We start from the raw sequence: 20,665 nt of genomic DNA on the forward strand, positions 1-20,665 counted from the left end.
GCTGAAACATTCAGACCATCTATCTGTTTCTACATCCATGAAGTGTCTGTCTCTCTCCATGGTGCTGAAACATTCAGTCTCTCTTTTTACAACCATGAAGTGTCCGTCTCTCTCCATGGTGCTGAAACGCCTGAGACAGTCCAAGTCTCTTTCTCTTTCTCCATCCATCTCAATTTCAATTAATTTGGACTGCATATTGATAATTTCATATTTACTTCAGCATCTTCTAAAATGACATCAGTTATAATCTGACATAGCCAAGGCCAAACCTGAAGTTTATTGTGCTTCCTGAGCAATGCAAACTACTGTATTACCTCCTGTATTTTATTAGTGTGCTGTCTGTTACTAACCAGACATACACTGTTTATATCTTGCATACCTGTTATTATATTATTAATCTGGAACTGGAGTGTCCTTGAGCGAGACACAGAAACTCTAAATTATTCCTGATGTGTGTATATGCGTGACCGTAACTTCTCTTTTTTTCTGCAAACTTTTTCACCCGGCTGGAACTCCCACAATATTGGTGCCACATACATATTGAGGTCTCCTGTGCAGTGACACTGGCAGTAATCTCTTGTATAGTTTTTGTGAAATTCAAACTCTTTTTTCCCAAACAGAAAGATAGAAAAGAGTTGGGAGGAATGCTTTACATTTGATTTGATTTGGAACATTGGATTCTTTGAATACCTCTTCAACACTCGGCCACTATGTGCTACTTGTTTTAAGGGTCAGCATGCTTGTGTCTGGTATAAAACCACTTGTATGACACCAGCAGATGCAATAAAGTGAAGGGTAATAAGATACTGACACATGTCTGCAGCAGGGTTATTATGGTAAATTAAAACTGAAACTAAAAGCTATGAAAGATATTTCTAGTAAATTGCAATTAGTTTTAAAAAAATATCCTTTAAGAAAAACTAAACTGAAACGATATTGCCTGGGTAAAAACTAATAAAAATAAAATAGCAATTAATGTAAATTCATTTTAAAAAAAAATGTTTTCTTTAGCTCTGATAAATCACTGCCAAAATAGGAGACAGCAGGAATTTCCGTCAACTCTCACGACATTGAATCACAGAAACCGAACGGACTTGACCTTCCAGGAGACGGCACTATGTCACAATTGCTTCACTAAAGTTGTGCGAATATTAAACACTTAACATTATGACCGTTCCTACACAGTTCTCCAACCGTGTATTCTGTATGGATTTGCAGCTACATACTTCTGAGACATTATACCTGGCCCTAACAAAAACAAACAAAAACTGCTGTTAAAACTAAAACGAAACCTTTCTGAAAAACCAAAACTAGCAAACGCACTCTGAAAACGAATTAAAACTAAACTAAAATGAAACAAAAACTCATTTAAAATATCAAACTATTATAACCTTGTTTTGCAGACAGTCACAGAAATACAGGAAGCCGTCGACCTAAATGACACCACTTATCAACCACTCGCAACGCCATCCATATATCTCTTCACAGACAGTTTAAGACCCATTCACACCTTGATTCATGTGACTGTAATGACTCTCACATGACAGTCAGGTGGACTGATGACCCACATGTGACCTGAATCACTCTCAAGGTGTGAACGACTCAAAATCGATGCTGCAGAGGCCACTGTTTACAGACTCCTACTTCTTAATATGGCAAAAGCTCCAAAAAGGCTGGGTCTTACACTTCCCATAATGCAGTTGGTCTTTCATTAGATCCTCAGTAAAGTAAAAGCCGTTAGTATGTATCATACCAAAACTACCTAGCTCTAATTAGTAGCACAATTTGTCTGTAATGAAATAAACGTATGTAATTTAATAATAAATCAAGGTGGCTCAGCTGTTTCCAAGAAAGCGCAGATGAAACAGAAGGACTGAGTCTATTTCTGTGACCCCTCCCCCCCCACGAGGGCAGACCTCGTGCTTCCATAAATACCACTAAGCCCACCTGAGATGGCTGGTCAGGGGGCCCGGTGTCAGAGAGATGGATAGAGCAACACTAAAGAGCACTCTGGCTCCACTTATCCATGAGGATGTCTATTCCCATATTCCCAAACCCCCCCCAACACTTGGCATGCCATGTGCCTGCAGTCCTCCCCTTCTTTAGTTGTTGTGAATATTGCGTGTGTGTGTGTGTGTGTGTGTGTGTGTGTGTGTGTGTGTGTGTGTGCGTGCGTGTGTGTGTGTGTGTGTGTGTGTGTGTGTGTGTGTGTTCCCGTACCGTATCTGCTCCAGGTCGCCATGAACACGTTATCTCAGGAACACCTGGAGGGAAATTTTTCAAATTTGGCACAAACATCCACCTGGACTCAAGGAGGAACTGATTAGAATTTGGTGGTCAAAGGTCACTGTGACCTCACAAAACACTTTTATGGCCATAACTCAGGAATTCATAACTTAATTATGACAATTTCACGGAAATACCTAACAGGATAAAATGATAAAGTGATGACATTTTGGACAGACATGGATAAAAACTGGTTGGCGGAGGAACACAACTACGAGGCAGTAATTCTAGCTGTATTTGAAAGCTGCACTAATCAATATCTTTAAATTAACAATGGTTCAAATAATTATCTGTAATGTGAAAGAGGTTGTTTGTAGTGACGGTTCCATGACTCTGCAGCCCCCCTCAGCTCTACAGATTGTTTTAGTGCCTTTCAGCGTATTGTTTTGGTTTTGCAACCCACAACTTTACTGTTTCGGTTCACTCTCACCAGTTTCAAGCAGCAGCAGGCAGCTGTTTTCAGCAAAAAAAACAACATAGTGGAGCATTGAGCAGTTAAAAAGCCAGATATTTCCCTCAGAAGCTGGTGGAGACCAAAAACAGAATAAAAAGAAACAGTAATATTGAGCTAATATTAATCAGATGGATATAAACACAACTCTAAATGAATGCTAATGTTGATCTGGATGTGTAAATAGGAAACTGTTTGCTAATAAGTTTTCTATATCAACTTTATGAGGCGATAAAATGTCAATGTTGTGTTTACAGCTTGTTCTGCTGCCCCCAAGTGGACAAGAACATCTATTAATACTTTTTTTTCAGTAGATATGATCTTTTTTTTGTTTTGATGTATGTATTTATTCATTTAGCAGGTATGATGAAATACAATGAACATTAAGGACTCATTTTTACACACACACACACACACAACCCCGTCCTTTTTAACATAGTGGATATGTTGATGATAAACAAAAGAACATGCAAAACAACTGCATTGAAATAATGTATTGACATGCAATGACAGTGTTCATCAATAGTGATGAGTGCTTAATTTGTCCTGGAGTAAATTTAACTTAACTATGTAATTAATCATAGGGCCCCAAACAGACTAAAATTTTTCAGATGACCCTTTCAAGTTGTACTTAATTTTCTCCAGGCTTAAGAACATCAGGAGGTCTTTGAGCCATAGAGACGCTTTGGGGCCAAATGGTGACTTCCAGCTGTTAGATAATCTTTCTCCAGGTGTATAGTTTTCCCATAAGTCCCTGCGTGGTTTTGGTGCGATGCAAGAAGTAATCTCAAAATTGAAATGCACATTATAACCTGATTATTGTAGAAAAAAACAGTTTAATTAAAGCGCCAGGATATCCCCAATAAACTAAATTCACATGATTTGTTTGATAATCGGATTAATAATCACCATCAGCACTCACTCAGCATGCAACAAAGATAACTGTTCTCTTTGTGTGATCTTTTCTTTCATCTAAATTCAGTTATTGTGTGCTAATCACATTATTCTGACGCCGAGCATGAACATAACTCTGTTTACAGAAAACAAGTCTGTGTTTCACCTTAATCTGATTATAATCAAACTACTAGTGTGCGTGTAAGTACGTCATTTACATGTATTCAAAGATACAGTAGGACATGAATGGATTAATCTGTTATAGAATAGAAAATGTATTCAGAAAAATGAAAGCCATTTCTTTATAACATTGATATGTGCCTTTGGCGCTGGCTGCCACAAGGGGAATCAATTTCCTCAACTCCATTTACCCATTGCACCGTATGCTGGGGATCATTTATCGAGGGTAGTAATTTGGTTTCGCTTCACAATTTCTCTTTTTGTCCTGTTTGGTTCATTTGTTTGCAAATAAAATGCAAAAAAAAGTAACTAACAAGAGCTGCTTTATTGTGAGGTTGTAGAAAATACAATTACTCCTCATTGGAACAAATCAGCACGATTCGCTAAAGGAGACACTCAAAGCGCACTCCTGGATTAGACGTGTTTACTCATGCTCGGTCATGGGAAGTGAGGGTATATATCCTGTCAGAGAGATTGATGACGGGTGCAGCACAGAGCACTCTGTGTCCAGTTAACCGTTGTGGAGCTTTATGGAGAGCTACATCTGCATAAATCTGTGTTAAAAACCTCAGTACGGTTTACCCATGACAACTGTTTCTGTGTGTGTGTGTCTCCAGGTAAGAGCCCGTCGCAGCAGTTCACAGCTGTGATCCATACGGTAACTCCTCTGCAGTCCCAGATCTCCCCCGTGGTGAAGCTCATCATCGCTGTAGCCAAGTCCAAGTTCTGTGCACAGGTGGGCAGTGAGTCTGCATCCCACTGTGGTTTGGTGCTGGTTCAACAAAGAGAAATAATGAAAAACACTATTAAAGGGACAGTGTGTAGCATTTAGGGGGATCTATCAGCAGAAATGGAATACTTATATAGTTAGCTTAGAATGAGCCTTTTATATCTACATAGGGAGCGGGTCCTCTTCACAGAGTCCGACATGTTGCTCCGCCATGTTTCACTGGCTCTAGAGAGAGCCTTTAGTGTTTTTACGTTACCTGAAGGACACCGTAGTTCTCTGACACGCTTGTGAAACTGCATTAACGTGAGCCGCAGAGTGCAAATCCGTGTTACCGCCAGCCGCCATCTGACTTCCGTTGCTCCTAAAGTAGTGTTATTATGTTAAAGGCCCTGACACAACAAGCTGACAGTCAGCTGTAGGACAGTTTGGGGCCGTCGGTGAGCATCCGTCAGCGTAGTTTTTGCAGTGTGTCAAGCACCGTCGGCTCTAGTCTGCCCGTGTCAGAGATTTTTCCGGCCGATTCAGAATGTTGAATCAGCGGCGGAGCCCGTCGGTGAGAGAAATCACTCTGATTGGCTGTTCAGCATAAGCGAATCAGTGCACGAGAAGGAAACAGAAGTGAGGAAAGCAAGCCAACGAGTAAAGTCAAGAGGAACAACACAGAAGGCTCTTCTCATTTCATCTGATCATTCCAATACACAGATATTTTCGAAGCGACATGGCCATCTGGAATGAAGCTAAGTGGTGAGTGAGAGTGCTGTGAAAATGGTCCGCAAACGCCGCTTTGTTTCATGTACGTATCACAACGCTTGTATATCCGCCGTCCTCAGTCTTCCGGATTCCCTTTTTGAATGACGAATACAGACTACCACCACCTGCTGGTGTGGAGAGTTATTTAATCTCACGCAGGCACAGAACGCACGTGGTAGTCGGCCGTCGGCTGTAGTCTTTGCAGTGTGTTCGAGTGCAACTTTTTGGCCAAGACAAAGGCGACTTGAGGCGACGCAACAGTCGGCCTTCATCACTGCTAGTTCTTTGATATCGGTTTGGTGTGTCTGGGCCTTAAGGATGGCCTCTGAGGGAGTTACCACGGTTTTGCACTCAGCGGCTCACGCTACCGCAGTCTTGGAAAGAGAGGAGTGAGCGGAGGGGTATTCACGTCGCTAGATGCCACCAAATCCTACACACTGTCCCTTTAAATATGACCAGTCAAACACAAAGCAAAGTCTACATCATATCAAGAGGTGTCAATATTTTATGAGAGAAATAATCTATCACTTGTAAGTCTCTCATGTTTTACTCAGCACCTTTGTTTCCCCTGCTTCTTCTCTTTGGCTCTTCTCCTATTCATCCTTCTTCTTTTCCTGTTTTTTCTTCCTTTTATTTTTCTTTTTCTTCATCAACTTGTACCTTCAGGTAGTAAAATTTGATGAGGGCTTACAGCCATTCATCAAATACAACAGGGTGTTCGGGTCACTGTGGAAAATAAATCTGTGATTTCAAGAAGGAAGTCGTAATATTTTAATACTACTGTGAGGGATGTGGATGACCTGGAGATTCACCAATAAGCACATTATTTGGTGTCGGATACTGAAATGAAATGCCAAGCGGAGATGATAAAGCGTACAGACACAGACAAGAACTGTCTACCAGTCACAGGAAAGTGAAAACACCTTTTGCAAGGACAAATATTAACTGTAGAGTAGATCAAGAAAATCAAGAAAAACTTCAACATGCATGTGTAATCCTATCCAATCATAACGTAGGACATGTTCTTCTCAAAGTAACCTATTACTTATATTATTGTCATAATATGACCTTGTAATATTAATACTTAATTCTCAATTTTTTTTCTTATAAAATAACATTTATGTTGTCAAATATTAGGACTTTTTCTTGTAATTTTATGACTTTTACTTGTAATATTATGACTATTTCTTTTAATTTTATGACTTTTACTTGTAATATTATGACTTTTTCTTTTAATTTTATGACTTTTACTTGTAATATTAGGACTTTTTCTTTTAATTTTATGACTTTTACTTGTAATATTAGGACTTTTTCATAACAAAATGACTTTTTTTCTCAAAAAATTTCCTCATAATGCTTGTAATATTTTCTTTTTTTTTCTTTACAGTGGCCCTTATACTGTACTGTTTCATACTGCTTACATTGTGTTTTTGCATGATACTATACGAACATGACTACTACCTAAGATACTAACTAACGGGCCTTTATAATCCATCTTAAAATGATCGCATAAGAGCGGTGTGCCAGAAAAAGACATAACAATAAGTGCTAAAGAAAACAAGGTTTTTTGTATAGGCAGAGGGACTGTTTATACAACACTGAGCTTTATTTAAATATGTGCGATACCAATAAATATAGTGCCTATGTACCTGTCAATATCCGGTATAACAGCAGTTGAAACAAACTGACTGATAAAGAATTTGCTTGTTTTATTTGCGTGACTTTATGATAGTTTTACTGAAAACTGTGTGGAAAAAAAACTCTGACTGTCTTAAATCCTGAGGCTTCTTAAAGATGAAAAATGCATCCTTGTATAGATTCTACTGTATCTTTATACATGACTTTGTTTTAGAAACCTTTCTGCAGAAACTAATGTATAATGATGTTGATAGTTATATATAATATTAACTGACTCTATGCACTTTCCCCCTACAGATTGTGGTTTTATGGAACTGCGACAAGCCTTTACCTCCTAGGAACAAGTGGCCCTCCACCAGCGTGCCTCTCACTGTCATTGAAGGACAGATCAAGGTAACAGCTGCTGGCTTTTTGCATCCATTATGTATTAAAAGATTCTTTGTTTCATAGCAGTGAAGAGATTCATCTCGCCTTTATAAAACTGATTTTCTCAAAGGTACTTTGGACAGAGTTTGTTGGCAATGAAAGCACCAACTCTTTGGCCTGTAGCTGCTTTCTAGATGCTACAAACCTGAACTTTAAGACACTAGAAAGGAAATATGAAAACAAGTTACAGTTTCACAGGGAAAAATACCTGCTGAGCTTGAGTGTCTTTGTGCACTTGTGTATCGGGCTCTATGTACTAAAACAAAGACACCTCTCCAAACCTCATTAACACTTCCATGCAAGTGTCAGATAAAGTCTGACTGTAAATTGATTTTATTGCACTTAAACTAGAACAACGTTTCAGCTGTGTTGCAAAACTATTTTCTAGATTATGTAAACGGAAACAGAATACTGTAAACGCGAACTATGCAGACGGTTCAAAAATGGCTTAAAGAGGACGTATTATGCTTATTTTCAGGTGCATACTTGTATTTTTGGTTTCTACTAGAACACGAACATCAACTGAACCAAACTCTTCGGACTCCGCTCTAGCTAGCTTTGTTTGAGGGCGTGCCAAACTAGCCACTAGACAGGTATTCTGTAAATGTGTTACTTGATGACATCAACACATTACAGCAGAAAAGGCGGGTCTTCACGCAAGGCGTTTCAGGCAGTTCAAGAGCAGTGTTTCTGTGGGGAGATCAACTCCCTTGGCGTGGACTTTGGGATTTATAACTTTGCAGACCTTTTACATGCACAACAAACTATATAACACTAAACAAACACACTAAAGAAAAGGGAAAAAGCACAACAGCATAATAGGTCCTCTTTAATTTAAAGACCTGCACCTCCATCCCAAATCAGGGGCGGATTGCCGAACAACGTCAAGTGCAGACGCCCTAATGTTACAACTACGTCCAAGAAAAATAATCCAGTTCCAGTTGATGGTGAAACGTCTTTGAAAATGAAAAAATGGATCCAGACAACAATTACTGTATAAGAAGCAGGAGCTGGCTCTTCAATAAATTAAATGTGATTCCAGTATTAGATAATTTTGCTCAGAGGACTGGAGAGGCTCGGGGTGTGACAGCGTAAACCAGATAGTCAGCCTTTAGCGTTGAGGTTTTACTGGTCAAAATGTCTCCTGAGGATTCACCCCGACTCATGAAGAGGTAAAAGACCTGATATCTGTAGCTTGACTACTTAGAAATCTAAAGTAGAGCAAAAATGATCCTGTGATGTGCATTTAGAGTTTTGCAATAACCTCAGGGAGGATTTCTGCACCATTTAGAGCTTCATTTCATGAGAAATGATTCGGTAAATTAAGTAAAGCACCCTTGAGAACGCCAGATGTTCAGACCCCTTTTGGGTTGTTATTATATTAAAACCCAAAGAAAAACAAGAGTGGACTCTGATTAATGCTCACTGAGGCTGAAATGTAGCCGTTAGTTTTAACTTTTCAAACTGTCACTGAAAATGAAAGGCTTTTATTTGCTCTGCTACTGCCGAGCGCTTCAGACTATATTTGGCTTTTATTAACATTCTTGTAAGTAAACAGTTCATTGAGCATGTTTGATTGTTTACTGCAGACAATTCTGCACCGAGAGGCTCTTAGAAATATTTCTTTTATTCTGTTGTCAGCTTACAAGTGTCCTGGTTGCCTACTGTTTTTTTTAGAGCTATGTGTATATTGTTGAAATCACAATACCAAGACTTTGCTGACATAATGATAGTGACCGTTTTGAACCAAAGTTCCTCCCACAATGCACACTAACAAATCGGCACTGTAACACAGGGCCTTTCTCAAACCACCCCCCCTCCGTACTCTGTACAAATGTAAGTTCTGTGCAACAACCTGTACAAACGTAAACTGCTCAAACTAAGATAGACTTTTACAGTCGTTAACAACTTAAAGGTTACGTTGTCTTCTTATCTTTTGGATTGTAAAGTGTTGTATATCTACATCTATAGGGACTGTTGCCAAAACCAAGCAGCTCATAAACATCAGAGTTAAAAACGAGTTTCTCTGTATATTGCATGTTCTTTTTATTCTTAATACTGTGAACCTTTTCCACATCGCCTACAATATATCTTTGCACATTCCTGCCAAGCTTTCGTGGTAACACTTCATTTTACTGGTCTGCAAATTTCATGGTAATTAGGTGATAATTAGCAAGTAACCTATTTGAAATTTCTTTTGAATTACTGCCAAATTACCCCAATATTTACCACAAAATTGATCGAAAATTACTTTGTTTGGCTGTCTTGACACGGAACTTGACTCTGGACTTTTATTATTATTATTTTATATTTATTATAAACATTATTTGATAATTATATTCCGCTCCCATCCAATAGCTGGTAACTTATTTAATACATTTCCAGGAAACTTAGCTGATTTAACCTCTCCACAGGTGTGTGTTTGACTGACGTCTCCCTCGCTGTCTTCTGTTCACACCTGTTAGGGTTGAAACATTTACACCTTCCCCAAATCAATCTCAGAAGAGGTTAAACCATTTAAAATGAAGAACACCCGTGTAGGAGCCCACAGCTTTGGCTTCTGACTTGTTAATAACTTTTAACATTAATAATAACAGTATTTTATTTTTGGCCGCCATCTGGTTCACATTTGGGCGCAACGTCCGCCCATGGTGCATCGTGTGATACCCCCCGCCCCAAACCCCCCCCATTACACACCCCTCAACCTCCCAAAATACATTTTAAGGTGATAGAAAAGGTGCTGGTGTCGTCACTGTGGATGACGCAGTCTCCGGCGCCTTTTCTGTTACTTGAAAATGTATTTTGGGAGGTTGAGGGGTGTGTAATGGAAAGAGATTTTTAACTAGAAGCGTTCGGAGCAGCCACACAAAAAAGCGCTCTGCAAAAAGACGCTGGGTGGAGCGCTTTTTCTCGAGGTGGCCGCGTACGCTCTCTCCTCATTGGGAAAGATGTATAAAAGATTGTGGTGCTCAGAAAAAAAAACGCTATATGGACACTCTAACTTTACACATCATAGGCAACCCACACTGGCTGATTGACATCTTTTTCACTCCCCTGCTTCATTGCACTTTTTATGCAGGAAAGTTTACACTGTTATATTTATTGTTTTTTCAATTGAATGTACAGTTTAAATGAATGTACAGACCAAGAGGAGTGTCAATTCAAAGGTCAACATTCAAAAGAACACAGAAAATAACATTTGAAGACAACGCTTTGTTTCGTTTTGTTTCTTGCTCTGAAAGGTAACTACAGCTAGCATGTCAAACAAATGTAACGAAGTAAAAAGCACAATATTTCACTCTGAAACACTAGTGTAAAAAAAAATAGAAACTGTGGGTGTGCATCAGAAAAACTGGGTGTGCCACATGATCCGAGGGTGGACTGGGCCTGAAATTCAGCCTGCAGGGACTTTGAGATGGAGAGGCCAGAGGGCATGAGTGAAATTGTTTTTGGCTTCAGTATATATTCATGAAAAGTTGTGGTTGGATTCACAAGAGCAAAACTCTGATGTCCGTCCGAGTGCAAGTGAATGCAGAAAGAGATGATTTCTACCGGCCACGGCAGCTTTCTGTGCAGCCTCTCCGGTCCCGGCCGCAAACAACGACTGCTAATGACTTTTCTTCTTGCTAAATGTGTGTGTAGGGCTGCCAACTTCCACTAGTATAAATATAGAATGGCTGCAGAAGGATAGTGGCGGGTTGTTTTATTTAGTCATAGTAATTAATTTTAGTAAGGCTATAAATAAAAATTCATTCTGCATCTGATTTTTGGGTGTGCCCAGCTGCCTCTTTGGGTGGCACAGGTACACTCGTGGCTACGCCTTAACTCTGAAATGAAGAGTAGAAGTAGCATAGAATTGAAATACTCAAGTAAAGTGCAAGTTGTACAAAATTGTACTCAAAGGTTCTCTATATGATATACAGAGCATTAATAGAGCAGCAAACAACTATTGTCTATGTAAAGATATAGAGGAGTACTGTCTACCTGAGCAGAGAATGAAGTCCCTGTCCCTCTGTGTGTGTTGCAATCCGAGTTTCTTCGTTGTCCGGCCTCGGGTGCCTTTTAGTGCATGTTAGTGTACCCCACTGGCCAGCTCACGAGCCAAATTTCACATTAAGGACCTTTAAGTACAGTACCACCTAGTTTCAATCCACAACTGAAAGCTAAGCTATATATTGAGTCCTGAGTAAATATTGTAAACTTCTTTATGTTACCAGCTATAGAGAGACAATCCTGCTGGAGCACAGGAGGGAGGGAATGATATCAGTATTGTACAGCATATTGGATAACGTTCTATCCTGTGTCAGTTTTATTGTCTTGTAGTGCTATTTCAGGTTTAAATAGGCTCTAGATGGTGAGATTGAAGCGACATGAGTTTGGATTGTCAGCTATTAGAGTGAAGCCGTCGGTGTGACTTTGTTGGGATTGTTGTCATTTGCAGAATAATGGGATAATATTCTGTCCTCAAACACACGCAAATACGAACTCACAACTGTTATACGATACTTGAAATTTCCATTTTTACTAATTTACGCACCAATTTAAACAATCAATCTTCTCCTTACTTCTACTCCTCGCTCGTTCTCTCACTGAACACACACACACATGCAAACCTCTTTCTAATCCTGATGCTTTGTGGTCTAATTGCTTCTGTTTGTTTTCATGTAAATGTGTCCCCCTTGAAATACAAGAACAATGTTTCCACTGGTGACAATAAAATGCGTCTCAGAGGCAATATGCCTGTGTGTGTGCCGGTACCCAGCAGCATCTATGGACCCATAATTAGTCATGTGGTATATTGTCGTGCAGCCCGGACAGATGCTCTTCAGTGTTTTTCCTACCAAGCGCTTGCTGTGTTTGTTCGCACTATAATAACTACACACACACACACACCGAAAGTTTGCAATTCGACAGAGTGCAGCAGCAGAGTAATTTGCTGTTGGTTATGAGTGTATCTACTCTGTAATGCTGAGTGGATTCCCTCCATCAGCAAGCTTTACTTCCTCTTTCCTGTACTTCTATTCTACTCTTTAATTGATTTCATTAGTGTCCCACAAGACCTCAAATCTAATCGAGAAAATAGGTTTAAAAAATACTTGAGTAAAGCAGGAAACGAACCACAGTTTAGTTTTGTTTCTTCTTAACCCAGGCGTTATTAAAAAATCCTTACTGATTTGAACGTTTAATGGAACCCTTGTTTTGAATCAGAATCAGCTTTATCGTCCAAATATGTTTACAAGGAATTGGACTCAGTATATGAACACAACGCATAACTGTAGTCTACACTGGGTTTCTGGTTGTGCCGAAGCCCCCTTAATGATTCAGGATCGTACAAGTTTAAATGATTTACTGACCGTTTAAGCACACAAGGACTCTGACTGGCTGATCCGATGAACTCATATCTTGGCCTTGCTATAAGCGAGGTCCTGCTTGCTAAGCATTTATGACCCACACATCAATATTATCAAAGGACTCCCCCCTATCGCTGTAAATATGTCGACTATATCTCACCTTCATCAATCACCTTGCATTATTGCGTGTGTCCTGAATTTAATATTGATAAGTTAATCTTCAGCATTGATCCTGACTCCTTAGGTTATGCATTTAAATTATACCAAAGGAGCATAAAAGGGAAGAGTTCAAAGGTCAAGTGGGACCTAATGTTGAAACGTGATTGAACAGCAGAATTAGAGTAGAATTGATGGTCTTGTGTTGACCTTAAAATATCAATTAGTTTATTATTTATTAGGCTGTAAAGACTGCCTTTAGGCTTTATCCACTCACTGGCAATATGAATATTTTATCAACAACCAAACATAAATATATTTCGGTCATGCAGACCTGTAGGATTGATGTATGTTTGCTCACTTTAATTATTTTTTTCCTTTTTTCACTACATCTGACATACTGTGTTATTGCCTTATTACATTGTTATGTAATGCCTTTCACATCCATCAGACACAGATCAACATTAGCATTCATCTGGTGTCGTGTTTGTGTCAGGATTATTATAGTAAACTGAATCTAAATAAGAAACTAAACAGATGAAGATGTGCTCTTTGACATTTAGCTGTAATTTACTGACATCTAGATGGATCCGCAACACAAAAATACAGACAAGATATCTCCAAAGACTCCTCTTGAAGTAGCAGGTGTCATGGCAATATATAAAGAGGGGAAATGGGTGGAAGGAGAGCGACAAAGATAAGGTTCAGACCATTGAATTCCCAGTGATCTCAGTGGGATCTAATCTCTGTCCAGAGGCAGAAACGCATTAGCCATAGAGTGTGTGTGTGTGTGTGTGTGTGTGTGTGTGTGTGTGTCTGTGTGTATGGATGTGATGTGAATTAATTTTGAGAAATCATAATCAACAAGCCCAACAGTCTACAGCCATTCTAGCGACTCCCTGTGTGGTTGTAGTTAGGCACAGTGTTGCTTTGAGTTAACTGCTAATGTCAGCATGCTCTTCTAATTATAAAGCAAAGCATCTCTGTCTGTGTGTACACGTGTGTGTGTCCTTCGCATATCTCGAGAACCGTCAATTCAATCCTCTTCACAGCTGGCAGGTGTATTGCCGGGGACCCAAGGACGTGCAGTGTCAAAATCGGCCGCAATATGTTCAGTGTTAATACATTTTGAATAAACAAGCGAACGGCGCACTTTGCAGCAGCAGGGATGGGGCTTCAAGGCTCTGCGAACTGAGTCGAGCATGTCGTCCGCAGCGGGCCTTTACAGGCTGCGGATGCCCCGAATGTGCACTGCACTAGTAATGACAATGCTAACATGCTGATGTTAAGCACATATAATGTTTGCCATTTTGGTGGAGCTGGCTGTCCACTGATTGTAGGGTTGGCTGTTCATTCCCAATTCCCAAGTGTCCTTGGGAAAGACACTGAACTCCAAATTGCACCTGATGGTCAGTTCAGTGCCTTGCATGGTAGTTCGCTGCCATCAGTGTGTGAGTGTGTGTGAGCATAAATGAGAGGTAAACAATCCTAGTTTATCGTTTTAGTATGCTAACCTAACCTTGCCTCGATAGCGCTAGATGAAAAGTCCAGGGATCAGCAAAGTTTTTACAATTCTGCTGAGGGGAAACATAAATATCTGTACCAAGTTTTGTTGAGATATTTCAGTGAAAGTGAAAACTTCTGCCTGCCGGTGGCACTAGAGAAAAAGTCAAGAGTTCCCCAAAGTTAATAGGATTCATCCTCTGGGCGCCATAAGTGTCTGTACCAAGTTTATAGCAATCCATCCAACAGTTGTTGAGATATTTCAGTCTGAACCAAAGTCGTGGGTTGAATCTTGAACTTGGAATAAACAGTTGACAAAACAATCTCAACTCAGTGTCCACTTATTAGCTTGTTCTGGAGTTTTCAGCAGTATCACATGGTCTTTATCAGCTGATTCAAAGTTAGATTGTTTTGTCAACTTCTGTTTCCAAGGTCCAGAATTATTCGTCAAGCTCAATTTTAAATCAAAATGGACGAGAAGATCTGGACTATGGAGGACGGAACCTGTCAAAAATAAATGAATAAATAAGGGGTGAAACGCAAAAGGAAAATCGTAAATAAATAAATGCATAAATACATAAATAAATACATTTAAAAAATGATAAAAAATATATATACAAATAAATAAGTAAAAAGGAAAATTAAAGAGAAGAGTAAATACATAAGGGAATTAATACAAAGATAAATAAATAAAGAAGAAAATTAAAACAGAAATATCAATCTATATTTATTTGTAATATTATTTCTGCTACATTTAATTACATGTTTATTTATTTATTTATTTATGGGGTCATTTATTTATTAATTTATTTTTTATTTATGGCAGGTTCCATCCTCCATACTGGACTGAATCACATTAGGTTTAAAGCTTATTCCAGACCACCAATGCAATACTTATCAATTATGTAATTAATAATAATAATAATAATATGTCAACAAAAAGTTGTTCAAAATTTAACAGAAAAAAAAGAGAAAGAAAAATAATGAAAGAGCCTCCCAAGAGGCAAACATATAGGCAATGAGCAAGGTGACCTGAAGGATGCTGGGAAATGTAGTGAAGTCATAATGTAAACTGGACCATGACAATGTGTGTGCATCGTGCATGTGATTGTGTATATGTTTCTTCTTACTCATGCAAGTCTTTGATATTCTGAATTTACCACATTCAGACCATTAGTCCAGGATGAATGCAGCTGATTATCAGGCAAGTGGCTAATTTACTTCAGCCAATTACACCATGATGGCGGTTTTCATAAGATAGCTGAGAGACTGTTACACCACTATGAACACCATCCTGACTCAACTAATTACCTGCCTGCTGATTATAGGGCTTCCGTCCAAAGAAAATACATTTTTCTGCCAAGAGTTCTCACTTTGATTTAATGCATTTTTTTATGTGGCGCTCTCAAACAATTTAGGGGATTTGCGTTGGAATTCGTTTGATGTTACGCTTAACTTCTTGATGAATTTGCAGTCGGCATCCATCGGCTCATTAAGCTGAGATGGAAGTAGACGTTAAACTCGCGGATATTTGTGGTCTTACTTTGCAAAATAAGCCTCTTAATATTCCCCCTGGGGGTGAGAATTCAATCTACTTTAATTCAGACAGTGAATCTGTGTTAAACGTCAGTGCTGTGACAGTAGCTAACACGGAGGTCCATTTCAATTACATAAAACCTCAGTTTGACCAAGATAAAAGCAGAGAAAGTACATATAATTACTGTCAGTTTTACACAAGTTGTTCACCAACTTTAGGCAGATATTCATACTGGTTGAGTTACAGGCAGTGGGCTACCTCCGGTTCTGAAAAGTGAAACTAATGCAGAAGTGCCTTATATTTGCATTCTTTCTAACAGCCAGCAGGGGGCGACTCCTCTGGTTGCAAAAAGAAGTCTGATTGTATAGAAGTCTATGAGAAAATGAGCCTACTTCTCACATGATGTATTACCTCTGTAAACATTGTAAACATGAGTTCATGGTCTCAATCGGTAGTTTCAAGTCTTCTTCAATACAGCATGATGTTCATTTAGTAAATTATGGTCCCATTTAGAGTCAAACAGACCATAAAGCAGGGGATGCTTTAGGGCGTGGCTACCTTGAGATCTCTAGCATTAGTTTTGGACGTGTCAGGGACGGCGTGTCAATATACGCTTATTACATGCATAGTGTCCTTTCAAAATAAAACTTCCGTTTTCACAGGAAGTTAGGTTAAGGCAACACAACCACTTAGTTAAAGTTAGGAAATGATCGTGGTTGACGTTAACTTCACTGACTAACGACTCACGGGACTACCGAGTGACTCACGGGACTAACGATACTAGCGAGTCATGTGACGAATGACCGACGTGACAAAATAAGTAACCGTTTACTTTTAGTTTCACATGGGACAGCGGCCTCCTAGTTGAAAGTCCTGTGTTTGTTTGACCCGTCCGAGTTGGGATTGAGACCGGGTTGGTTTCTAGTGCAGTTTAATAAATAAACATTGATCCGATGGAACTGTAGACGGCGTATGAGAGCGACGCTGCAGTTTGTAACCTGGTGGTTTTCTCCATAAAGTCGAGATCTGTGTCTTTTTTCCCTTTTCCACTCAACAGTTCAATAATTCACACTTTAATTACAAGTCAATAACATCATCAGCATCAGCAGCCCTCTTTAGGCCGATGGATCAAGGTCTACTACACTTTCTGTTAGGCAGTGAATGGATAAAGACTCACACGGAACCTATTAAGTCAGCTCATTGATCGATAGACACACAGCAGGGTAGGAAACAAACACATTTTCTCATTGGCTGTTTATTTGCCTCTTTTCATACCTCTATATACCAATTATATACCTTTTAAAATACTTCTCAACATATTTCCTGACATACTGAATATGAACCCAAACATCTCAACGAGTACTGGCTACAGGTCAATTACCACTGATGCTGATTGCCACATCACTTCATGTTGCTTTTGATGTGATATTCATATCGATAGATTGATAATAATGTCACTTATCTCTTTCTGTCTCTCCAGACGATGAGCAGTCGTTTTTTCCCCCACGACGTCATCCTCACCGATGCCGTGCTCAGTCTGGATGAAGACTCGGTTCTCTCCACAAATGAGGTGAGTCGCCGGTGACTTGTCAACCAATTGGCGCGACATTGATGCTTTACGAACTGGTGAACTGAAACGCTGATGCTTTATCAACAAAATGAGGTGAGGCGGCAACATTCCCAAGACACAAAGCCACCGGAACGCCATTATCAGACATCTGGTTTACTGATTTACTCACCAAACAATATAAGTAAAAATAAAAAACATTCCACCATGGCTGCCTGCCTGAAAACTGCCTGAACAACTGAACATATTCGTTTATGATTAGAAACATCATCTTTTAAACTGAAAGCTTCTCTGTTCTTGCACAACAAATATGCAGTTTACATCCTAATGGTGGCAGAATTACCACTGGAAGTTTATCATTTTGGAAACAATGGGTCACTGATTTCAGACTGAGGAAGACAAAATCACTTTGTCATTTCTAGCAAGCGACCGTTTTTTGTTTTTTTTAATGGCTGAGATGCCAACTGTCATTGGCAGATTTTATTGGATGTAGCTAGCTTTGTAATTAATCTATAGCCCTTTTCCTTTTCCATGTGCTGGCATGGCTTGACTCTGCGCGTAAACCCAGCACGGCAGGGATTTGCATCTCAATTACAACAGAGATACCCGCTTGAAGGTGTGTGTGTGTAACCATGACTGTGACTAGTGATCAAAGGAGCGGCTGTAAAACACATTTCATTTCCTATAAATTCTTCACAATAAAAGCCCCCTGTTATTTTTGCTGCTTGTTCTCTTCCTCCCTGCACTATTAATAGACTTGTTTTTATTAAAGAATAGCCGCTAACAAAGCTCTGCTAATTTGGTGATAAACATTTCCTATAAATTCTTCACAATAAAAGTCCCTCGTTGTTTTGTTATTATGGAGCAAAATCAGGAAATGTTGGGTTTTCACCAGCAGTAACTTAACACACTCTATGCAGCTGGAAGCGAAACTGTAAAATAAAGCAGATAAAAGAACAAACAGAGAAACTAAACTCCAAATCACAGATATTCAGTTAGAAGCTACAAAGGTACTGAGAGCTGAACACACAACGTGTTTTGTCGCTGGTCTCCTGCACAGATACGAGTTGAGTGTCGCAACACACGTTTGTTTGAGGGGGAGAATGGGGTTGTCACGGGTTGGTTGTGGGTTGGTGAGACCTCACCACAACGCAGTTTGGGTGCCGGTATGGTTTGACTCGGCACAGCCAAAACTGCAAGTGGAAAAGCCCCATAGGCTAGCTCCATGTTGGTTGAAAACACTGTTCCCAGCTGACCTTTTTTAAAATGAGTCTTGATAGCTAAATACGTGATATTATGCTAAAAGATAGACTCTAAAGCCGTTTGCCCTGGGCAAAATGGCAACCCATGTATATTTCAGTCTAAAATAACCCTATTTGGCTGATTAGCTTATATACTTACATACATATTTCACTGTTATTATTACAAGAGAAAAGGTATTTAGGACTAACAGATGTATTTGGCAGACATAACACAAACTCTGACAATGTTTCTGGAGTTTAAACTTTCCCAAAGAGCATCTGAGTAACATCTGATCAAATATGTTGAACTAACTTTGCAGAGTGTAGAAATTTGGCAAAAACAGTAATTTAACATTTCTTGTACTTTTGCACACATTTCTAGAGGGTGTTCTTAACTTTGGAAAACAACTGACTGCGTGCCAAGGGACCTCAACACTTTTGAATAACTCCACCCACTGAAAGCCTCTGGCAATGTTTTTATAACCAGCTCCAGTCTGCATGGTTTTATGTCAGCCTGTGGCAAAAGGTGGCGATGTCTTAACACGGTATCGATCCTCTCTGAAATGAGGCAGACGGTCCACGCACAGTCATGAATACCGTTCATTGCAAATGAATTGCCAAACATTGCAATGGCCACTGAACTAGAGGAGGAAAATGTGCTTTGCTTTTTAAAGGATGATTCCAAATGCAGTAGATGAAATTGCAGTCGGATGAGAAGGAAGTTTAGCAAAGCAGCAAAGTTAAACAGATTTAAAATACAAAAGAAAGAGTTCTGATTACAGACGTAAATCCAGACCCAGTCTTAATTAAAGTAGGTGTGATGTGTAGTGTTAGGATAGATACAAGATGGTGTCCTTTTAATTTAACATAACACTGAGGAAAGGAAAGGAGAGAGAAGTAGATAAGGGTAAATAAGAAAGGGAAGAGAGGAGTAATAAAGAAAAATTAAAGAAACGACATAAGAAAGCACCAGAAAAAAGAAAAGAGACGAGAGAAGGAAAAGCAAACAAGAGGAGAGAAGTGAGCAGGAGAAAAGATCAGAGGAAGAAAAAAGGAAAAGTGTAGGGGGAAAGGACAGAAAGCAACGAAAAATCAAGGATAGAGGAAATAAGGAAAGGAGAGTAAAAAAGCACATTGAAGAAAGTATAATGCAAAAAAAAATGCTTTCACAGAGTCAGGAGTTTTACGAGAGCCATTACCTCCGTGTCTGTATCATTACAATGTCAAAACACAGAGCACCTCTTTGATTAAAGTCTCACTTGTTACTGAAGAGAGAGGACGGGAAACACCCCGGTGGTTTGTTACTCTGACACTTGTTTTAGAACAAATTAGAAACCAGTGAATTGTCTAAAGCGTTGTCAAGAGAGGAAATCATGTTTCTATTCACCGTTTTTTAATCAAGACTTTGACGTGTTAGCAGACTTAGTGATGTACTTTTAGGCTCTGAGAACACTGAAACTTGTGAAAACGTCAAGTCCCATATTTGTCCATGAGATCTGATTATTGAAACCGGTGTATAATTTAGGTTTTACTGTGTGGGATTAGTTTTTAGCAGACTTCTTCACAATAAAAGCTACCCCGTTATCCACCAGTTGAATGCTTTTAATGTAAATTGGCAGCAGGTCTTAATACAGCTCTGATACAGCTGAGGGAGAGTGAACTGTGAGATTAATATTAATACAATATATGAAATAAACTATAAGATAAAAATATAGATAAAATTAAAAACAGTAATGCTGGATTACATAAATGCAGCGTTACCTCTGAATCCCACGTGTGTAGATGCTGTTGGTAGGAATTCAGCACGGGAATGGCGGACTCCGCCACTAACAATGATGCCACTGTATAAAGAAAGGTAATTACTGAATATAAATACATTTAATGGCTATTTCTGAAAAAAAAATGCAGACCATAAATAGTATCAGAAACTGGGTTTTATTTTATGAAAATCTTCA

At 39.2% G+C, this 20,665-nt stretch overlaps 1 protein-coding gene across 1 annotated transcript in view; it reads left to right on the forward strand.

Moving 5' to 3' along the window:
- Positions 1–20,665, forward strand: part of LOC119476910 (exostosin-1) — a 251,589-nt gene that overhangs the window by 216,719 nt on the left and 14,205 nt on the right. The window contains exons 8-10 of the mRNA XM_037750566.1: positions 4,429–4,547; positions 7,227–7,322; positions 17,383–17,472. Of these exons, the coding sequence (XP_037606494.1) occupies positions 4,429–4,547; positions 7,227–7,322; positions 17,383–17,472 (305 nt within the window). The remainder of the gene's footprint in view (positions 1–4,428; positions 4,548–7,226; positions 7,323–17,382; positions 17,473–20,665) is intronic.

This window comes from Sebastes umbrosus, chromosome 18 (genome assembly GCF_015220745.1).
Source record: "Sebastes umbrosus isolate fSebUmb1 chromosome 18, fSebUmb1.pri, whole genome shotgun sequence".
Classification (NCBI taxonomy): Eukaryota; Metazoa; Chordata; class Actinopteri; order Perciformes; family Sebastidae; genus Sebastes; species Sebastes umbrosus.